The sequence below is a fragment of the Myotis davidii genome, unplaced genomic scaffold, assembly GCF_000327345.1.
Source record: "Myotis davidii unplaced genomic scaffold, ASM32734v1 scaffold333, whole genome shotgun sequence".
Taxonomy (NCBI): Eukaryota; Metazoa; Chordata; class Mammalia; order Chiroptera; family Vespertilionidae; genus Myotis; species Myotis davidii.
In genome coordinates, this window is record NW_006285266.1 from 122,437 (window position 1) to 130,122 (window position 7,686).

At 40.1% G+C, this 7,686-nt stretch overlaps 1 protein-coding gene across 3 annotated transcripts in view; it reads right to left on the bottom strand.

Annotated features, from left to right (window-relative positions):
• The window catches only part of LIN9 (lin-9 DREAM MuvB core complex component), a 47,208-nt gene extending 40,336 nt beyond the window's left edge, over positions 1-6,872 (bottom strand). Inside the window, exons 1-4 of one of the 3 annotated variants that reach the window (XM_006756041.2) lie at positions 6,779-6,872; positions 4,604-4,636; positions 2,995-3,089; positions 1,058-1,162 (exon numbers count right to left, since the gene is read on the bottom strand). In XM_006756041.2, the coding sequence (XP_006756104.1) occupies positions 1,058-1,162; positions 2,995-2,997 (108 nt within the window). In that variant the 5' untranslated portion in view covers positions 2,998-3,089; positions 4,604-4,636; positions 6,779-6,872. Of the gene's footprint in view, positions 1-1,057; positions 1,163-2,034; positions 2,086-2,994; positions 3,090-4,603; positions 4,637-6,778 lie in introns of those variants that run through there. The other 2 variants (XM_015558961.1, XM_015558962.1) reach the window with 2 other exon arrangements.
• Positions 6,873-7,686: the final 814 nt, after the last annotated feature.

Below are 7,686 nucleotides of genomic sequence, written 5' to 3' on the forward strand. Positions count from 1 at the left end.
GGGATGAGGGCTTCTCCCCTGTCAGCCCGATTGCCCCCAACTGTCCTCCCCTGCCGGCCCAATCGCCCCCAACTGCCCTCCCCTGCGGGCCCGATCACCCCCAACTGCCCTCCCATGCCGGCCTGGTCACCCCTACTGCCCTCCCCTGCAGACCTGGTCCCCCCCAAATGCCCTCCCTACCCTGCAGGCTTGGTCGCCACCAACTGCCCTAACCTGTCGGCCTGATCGCCTCTAACTGCCCTCCCCTGTTGGCCATCTTGTGGTGGCCATCTTGTGACCACATGGGGGTGGCCATCTTGTGCGAGGGTGTGATGGTCAATTTGCATATTACCTCTTTATTATATAGGACTAGTGGCACATGTATGGGGGGGTGGGGTAGGGGAGGTGTTCCTCGAAAGAGAGAGAGAGATAGAAGCATCAATGATGAGAGAGAATCATGGGTTGGCTGCCTCCTGCACGCCCCCTATTGGGGATCAAGCCCACAACCAGACAAGTGCCCTTGACTGGAATCGATCCTGGGACCCTTCAGTCCGTAGGATGACACTCCATCCACTGAGCCAAACCACCTTGGGCCACATTATTCTTGAAGTTAGTATTTCTTTACCCAATTTTCATTCATTGCTTTGATTCTTACATGTCCGCCATGACTTTTAAAAGATGCCAGCCCCAGCCCGTCTGGCTCAGTGGATAAAGCATCGGCCTGTGAGCTCACACCCCGAGGGGGGGTGGAGGGGGGGGAAGGGCCTGCAGGAGACAGCTCATCTCCATGCCAAATTCCAAACTGATTCCATATTGCCAAACCCATTTGCTTAATGTCCACTATCTCCATTCTTATAAGAAAGTGTATTTGTAAGACTGAGGACTGGCTTTCTACTCTGGTTTCAAGTCCATCAATAAAATAGTAGCATTTTCTAGGTAACTACAACAGCAGCTAAGGTGGAGCACTGATTTAAAGAAAAGAACTTGTTACTCAAAATGTAACAATAAATATAAACTTATTACGCTGAGCAGTTGCTCACTTCCTATCACATGAAACAAAATTTTAGCACACACGTACCTGTGGAACCATTGCAACCCTCTGGTTTCTTTTAGGTGATCTTGTATTTATTTGTCTGTCATCTTCATCAGAAAAGAATCGACTTCGTTTTGAATTTCTGAAAGGCTATGATATAAATTATTTTATTTCATGAAAAGACTGAACACTTTCCATTTTTGTTCCAAAATATAATTCTATATAGGAAAGTACAGCTAACTCTAGATTATTAGCAAGCAGTACAGAAGGATGAAGTATAGGTAATACAAAGTACAAGTGATCTCAGATTTAGAAAGTAGTAAGATACATATTTATGCAAAAAGTTTACAAATAGAACACCTAGCTGATGATTAAAACTGGAACCCAAATCAAGCAGCTTTGAATGAAGGCAGGAAAATAAATTCTGGAAATTCCAGTTCTTACTATGTTGGTGTCTGGGTTAATGCCAGCTGGGTGTATCCCATATGTCTGTTGAACAGGGCTGGGCTAGGGCAAAGTGACTAGGTCATTCTAGACCAGGGGTGGGCAAACTTTTTGACTCGAGGGCCACAATGGGTTCTTAAACTGGACCGGAGGGCCGGAACAAAAGCATGGATGGAGTGTTTGTGTGAACTAATATAAATTCAAAGTAAACATCATTACATAAAAGGGTACGGTCTTTTTTTTCAATAGTTTTATTCATTTCAAACGGGCCGCATCCGGCCCGCGGGCCGTAGTTTGCCCACGGCTGCTCTAGACTCTAACTCTAAATGTATATAATATACTAGATCTGAGGTCAAAAATTGTTCACTGGAAAAAAAAGTGTTAGCTGAATTTCCATTTATAAATAAAAATATGAGATACCTATAACAGATACCTGATAAATGCCTGTAGAACTAAAAAAAACTTAAGTGCCCAAAGTACTTCATATACTTAAGGGTCTATAACATGAAAAATTTTACAGTCCATTCTAGGTTCAGAGGTCTCATTGAAAGAACAACAGAAATAATATCCCATAGTACCTGCATCCTTTTTCAAATCCTTCTTCCACTATTCAAGACAGGGCTTCATGCCTATTTAGAAGGGAGGGAGGTACAGAGAGCTAGCAACATGTGGGCAGCATCCAATCGCGTCAAGGTTAGAGGTTAGGATCCTTGAAATTAAATCCACTGAGAGTCTCAACACTCCACAGCCCTGACCGGAAGTCCTTCTCCCCTGCTTCCTCCCAAGAGGAGGAAGAGGATGATGATGACAGAACTGACGGGAGTGTAACGTCCTGCACATTCACTGTGGTCGGCTGTCCAGGTACAGTGACCACTGCTGTGTTTCCCAGCTCCAGGCTTGTTTCAGGACTGACCCCTAACCTCCTGGGGAGGGGAGGAGCAGAGGTCCCCCAAATCATTAGTCCTGCCAACTATACGCTCACCTCTACTTCCCACCCCTAAATGCAGTTACCCTTGACCTACACAAGATTTTACTATTTTACCACTTATTTATGTATCTTTTTGTAGGGACCAGAGCCATGCAAATTTTACTATCTAATAGAAGTACGAGTTTGGGTTGTTGGAGTTTTTTTGGTTTTGCCTATTTAAAAAAAAACTACAATTACTTAACAAATGCTTAACAATGACCAGATTATCACAAACTACAGATTATTTACTTATATAGAATCATATACCGCTCAATGGCCCTTAAAGACTCAAATGCTTGCCTTGGTTGGGTTGGTTAGAGCGCCTTCCTGATATGCTAAGGTTGCGGGTCAGATTCCCCCGTTAGGACACATACAAGCAGCAACTAATGAATGCATAAATTAGTGGAACAACAAATTGATGTTTCTCTCTTTCAAATCAATCAATTAAAAAAACCCTCAAATGCTTAAAGGTGGAGGAAAACCTTGGAAAATTTTTACTGTGCTTTAAGAACTTGCACATGACAATAATACAAACAATTTAGCTATCATATTCTAAAAACTAATTCCTTACCATTTCCACAGCAGAGCCTGTATTCCTGCCTTTCCAAACAGGTGTTTTTTGTAAAGAACTGAATTTTTCATTCCATGTGTTAGATAAGCTTCCCTCTGTAATAAATAATTATTACTAATAAGATTTAGGTTTAGCTCAACGGATTTCATACTATGAACATTGCCTTTTTAATAATAGCAATATATCTGAAGTATTTACCAAGATAAAAAAAATACACTGATCATAATAACTTTCGTTTATTTCAAATGAAAGGTCTCTTCTGTGTGTTTTTGTTGTTGTTTTGGTCAAACTCTAAGTAACTTGGCAAGGCAAGGCAATGCATCTTGAAAATATTAAATTCTCTTATTAAAACATGTGTGGCTTCTTTCTTCTTGGTTTTTAGTAATTCCTCTATTCTAATTTTCCAAGAACTATCTCATAAATACAATCTAATCGAAAGCAGGCAATGAAAAAAACTTCTTGTAACCTTGAATTTAGAGCATATTTCTAAATGTTTTCTACTTCAGAATATGAACCCTTGATATTCAAAAAAGGAAATGTGTGATGTTTCTGTTTTCCTTAATTCTGAGAAGTGCCTTGAGTTGTATGCAACCAGAAGAGATTCAATCAAGTGGCTAATTGGACATACTATGAAAAAAAGGGTGAGTTTAACTTTTATAAAAAGGATATCTTTATACAGAGAGAAACATAGAATCCTGGGATGGATATACCAAACGCAGTTAGCTTCATTTCCTTCTAGCTGCTCATCAGCATTTTCTAATTTTTTTCTATAAGAAATTTTATCGTGTGTATCATACATACATACATATAATATACACGGATATATGTATTTTTAAAAGAAAAGTGATTTTACTATTGAGGAAGAATATGAAATACTTTTAATACTTTTAATAAGTATAATAATGAAATACTTTTGTTATAAGTACAAAAGAAAAAAGGTAAGGTGGGGTTGATCTTGGTAGGCAAATAAATTCAGGTAACTCTGGAAGATAAGTGTTCTCAAGCCGGAGGATTTAACTTGGTAAGTCACCAACTCAAAGCACAACACAGTAGTTTTAAAAATTAAAAGTACTAATGAGGCTTAGAATATCTAGCTTAGTTCCAAATGTACTTACCCAGTAGAATCTTGCTCAAAAGGTAAAATTTCAAAATGAGCTATATTAAGAGGGTTGGTCTAATGTACTACTTACAGAAAGAAATAGCAAGACCAAGGACGATTTATCTTTTTTCTCAGAAAAGGAAGTTATTATTGTTCTTTTATTTTTAAGATTTGCGTTATTACTTAAAGGCAAGATGCTTAAAAAATAAGCTATTATGCAAAAATACAGCTTAGCATAATTGTTTAATGAATGTTTAAAAAATAAATGTTTTAAATCTAATAAGGAAGTTCTTTAATCAATAATTCTAGGGGGGAAAATTCTTAGTAATTTCTAACAACCAAGGACCAATTTGTAACAGCCTATGAATGTAAAATTGTCACCAGTGAAAACCAGTACTGAAAAGCTATAATGAATCATAACTCAGAAGAGAGAAACACTAACCCACATTCATTCAATGAATTAAATCTCTAGCTTATGCCATACCTAGAGAACCATGGTGGGACCCTTACCTTTTAAACTGACAAGGGCTTTTGCTGAAGAGCCTGCAATTAAAACAAATCACTATTATTCCATAATCAAAGTGAAAGAGAAAGAACTTGATTGGGGTAGAAGCAATCCATTTAGTTTTAGATGTTGAGTTTGAAGTGATGGTGGGATGTGCAATTAGAAATAACTAGTAGACATTCAACTCATAAGGGAAGGGAGAACTGGAGAGACATCTGGGAGTCTTACTGAAGTTGTGACAAGTGGAGACCTTTCCCAGGGTGAAAAATGTAGAAAGAGGGGAAAGAAGACAACTTAAGGACAGACACAATTCTGGATCTTCACCTAGAAGCGTGCTGGTGCTGGAGAAGGAAAAGAGAAGGGAACCGACATTTACGGAGGCAAAGATCAGAGGCAATTCAGTGGGAAACAGAAACCATCCCGGCCCTGTCGCAGTAGGCAGCAAGTCCCCTGGGTGTGCAGAATGCTGCTACGTGCAACACTTAAAGACCCAGGCTGCAAAAGGAGTTCAGGAAAGGCAAGGGGGACTAGCATAGAGATGGAGGGGTTCACTGGCTAAAAGAAACTTTAGTGCATATTAGAATAATCAGGAAGCTCCTCCAGCACAAAGAATCTGTACGATTAATAAAGGTCCCTAGGGATTCTGGTGCAGGTAAGCCGTAGGCTCATCTGAGAAACACTGAGCTACTGGTGTGAATCAAGGACGGGATTTTTATGAAAAAGGGAGAGCACTAAGTTGAAAATCTCTGAATTGAATATGTGAACTGCAAAGAAATCTAAGTCATTTGAAAAATAATAAAGGGTGATCTCTGTCACTTATATGTGGCATCAAACAGACAAACTCAGATAGGTACAGAGTGGAGGCTGATGGCTGCCAGGGTGGGGGAAACAGGTGAAAAGTACAGGCTTCTAGTTATAAGACACATACACCTGGGGATGTGACGCACAGCATGGTGACTACAGCTAACAATGCTGTCACACATCTGAAAGTTGCTAGAACAGATCCTAAAAGTTCTCATCACAAGGAAAAACCTTGTAAAAATGGGTAGAAATGGGTGTTAGCAGGACTTAGTGGGGTAATAACTTTTGCCCTATATATATCTATAATAATGAAAGTGTAATATGCTAATTAGATCGGACGTCCTTCTGGATGAAGTTGCCGTGGCAGGGCCGAGGCAGAGGCAGGGGGTCAAGGCAGAGGCGGCCACCGCAGCCGTGGGGCCAAGCCCCTTGCACAAATTCAGTGCATCGGGCCTCTAGTATATCTATGTCAAATCATTATGTTGTACACCTAAAACAGTACAATGCTATGTCAATTACATCTCAATTTTAAAAAGAAATTAACAAGGGAAAAACACCCTTTCTATGCTCCAAAACAGAAGTTATTCATAGAATTATAGATGAACAAATCTTCTTCTGTTTAGAATACCTATTATTTTCTTTAGTCAAATTATTCATCACTCCTAGTTTTCAATTTTGTTTTATTTTATAATCAGCTTTCTCATCTCAGTTACTGTGACATCCATTTATATTTGTAAGACTACAATCTAAACTCAGACAGTAGTGAAGTTATTTGAAATGTGGTCAGTTATTTGCATTGAGAAAAGACAACTTTTTTATTTTTTATTTACTTATTTATCTATTTTGTATTTTCTTATACTTAAGCTTTACTTGTAGAGAGTGGGCTGCCTTCATTTATTGACACTGCTAGGTGCTGGGTACCTGGGTGTAATCCCTGCAGTCACTGAGGTTTTGTTTTTTGGGGGGGTTTTTTGTTGTTTTCTTCATTGCTTAAAGTATTACAAAAAGTATTACATATGTCTCCTTTTTTATTTTCCCCTTGACCTTCCCCCGGCTTCTCCTACCCCCCAGTGTCTTGTGTCCATTGGTTATTCGAAAAGACAATTTTTTAAATGGCATGTTCAAAATGTGTGCAAATATCTTTAAGGAGCCACTACACATATAAAAATTGAGAAATGAAAGATAATCTCAGGGGATAAAGAAAGAAGAACATGAACTTAGTACAGAAATCAGTGAAGAAAGATTCTCGGTGATTAACAGAAGTAGCAGTAAGTTACGACTCATATAAACAGACAGACCTGGACTGAGAAGCAGCAGATACAGTATTGCAGTTCGGGATATGAAACATTTTTTATGCATCTCAGATCCTTAGACCTCACCTGACTTTTCCTCCAGGGGCAGCAGAACAGACAACCCATCAACATCAAAGCCACTGCTGCTTTCACTACACTCTTGCCTAGATGTGGAGAATGGTTAACAGGACAACTGAACAGCTTCTGATGGCAAATTGAAGCTGAATGACCAAAGGCAGTGACGCTGTGGGGAGAAGTTGGGAGAAACGCTGTCAAGTCTTGCTAAGAAACTTCCAACAACACAACAGACAGAAACAGTGGTGGGCAGGACACATCCCCCAGCATGGCTACCGTGAGAAACGTGGTTCCCGTGAGAAAAACGAGCGACCCTGCACACATTTGGGAGTATGTACGGACTGCCAATGCATCCCAGTCCCTGCTATAGGAACATGGGATAGGAGAGCACGCAAAGTGGCTGAAGTCCCAGCTCTCAGAGAATTTCCATTCTAGTGAGGGAGGTAAACAAATACCACCTGCACCAAATAATGCAGGGCGATATGAACAGGGAACCCGCACTGAATAATGCAGGGCGATACCAACAGGGAACCTGCACCAAATAATGCAGGCAATACGAACAGGGAATGTGGAGAGGGGTGGGGGAGGGGAGACAATTTCTCTATCAAATGCTCATGATTAGCTTCTCTTAAGGTGATATTTGAGCAGAGATCTGAAGGAAGGGGTGTGAGCAGCAAGGATATCCATTCCAGCTCCATGAAGGCAGGAACTTTGTCCTGGGGATTCTGACCTCTTTTAACCTTTGACCTTTTTTGAGACAGCATTGCAGAGGGTTGAGAGCAGATTGAGACTAGCTGTACTTGAATCTTGGCTCTTACACATTCTTGCTATGTTACCTTAAGCAAGTCACTTAACCTCTCTGTGAGGCTGATCCATCATTTGTAAAATGGGGATTAAATGAGTTAATGCATGTCAAAGTG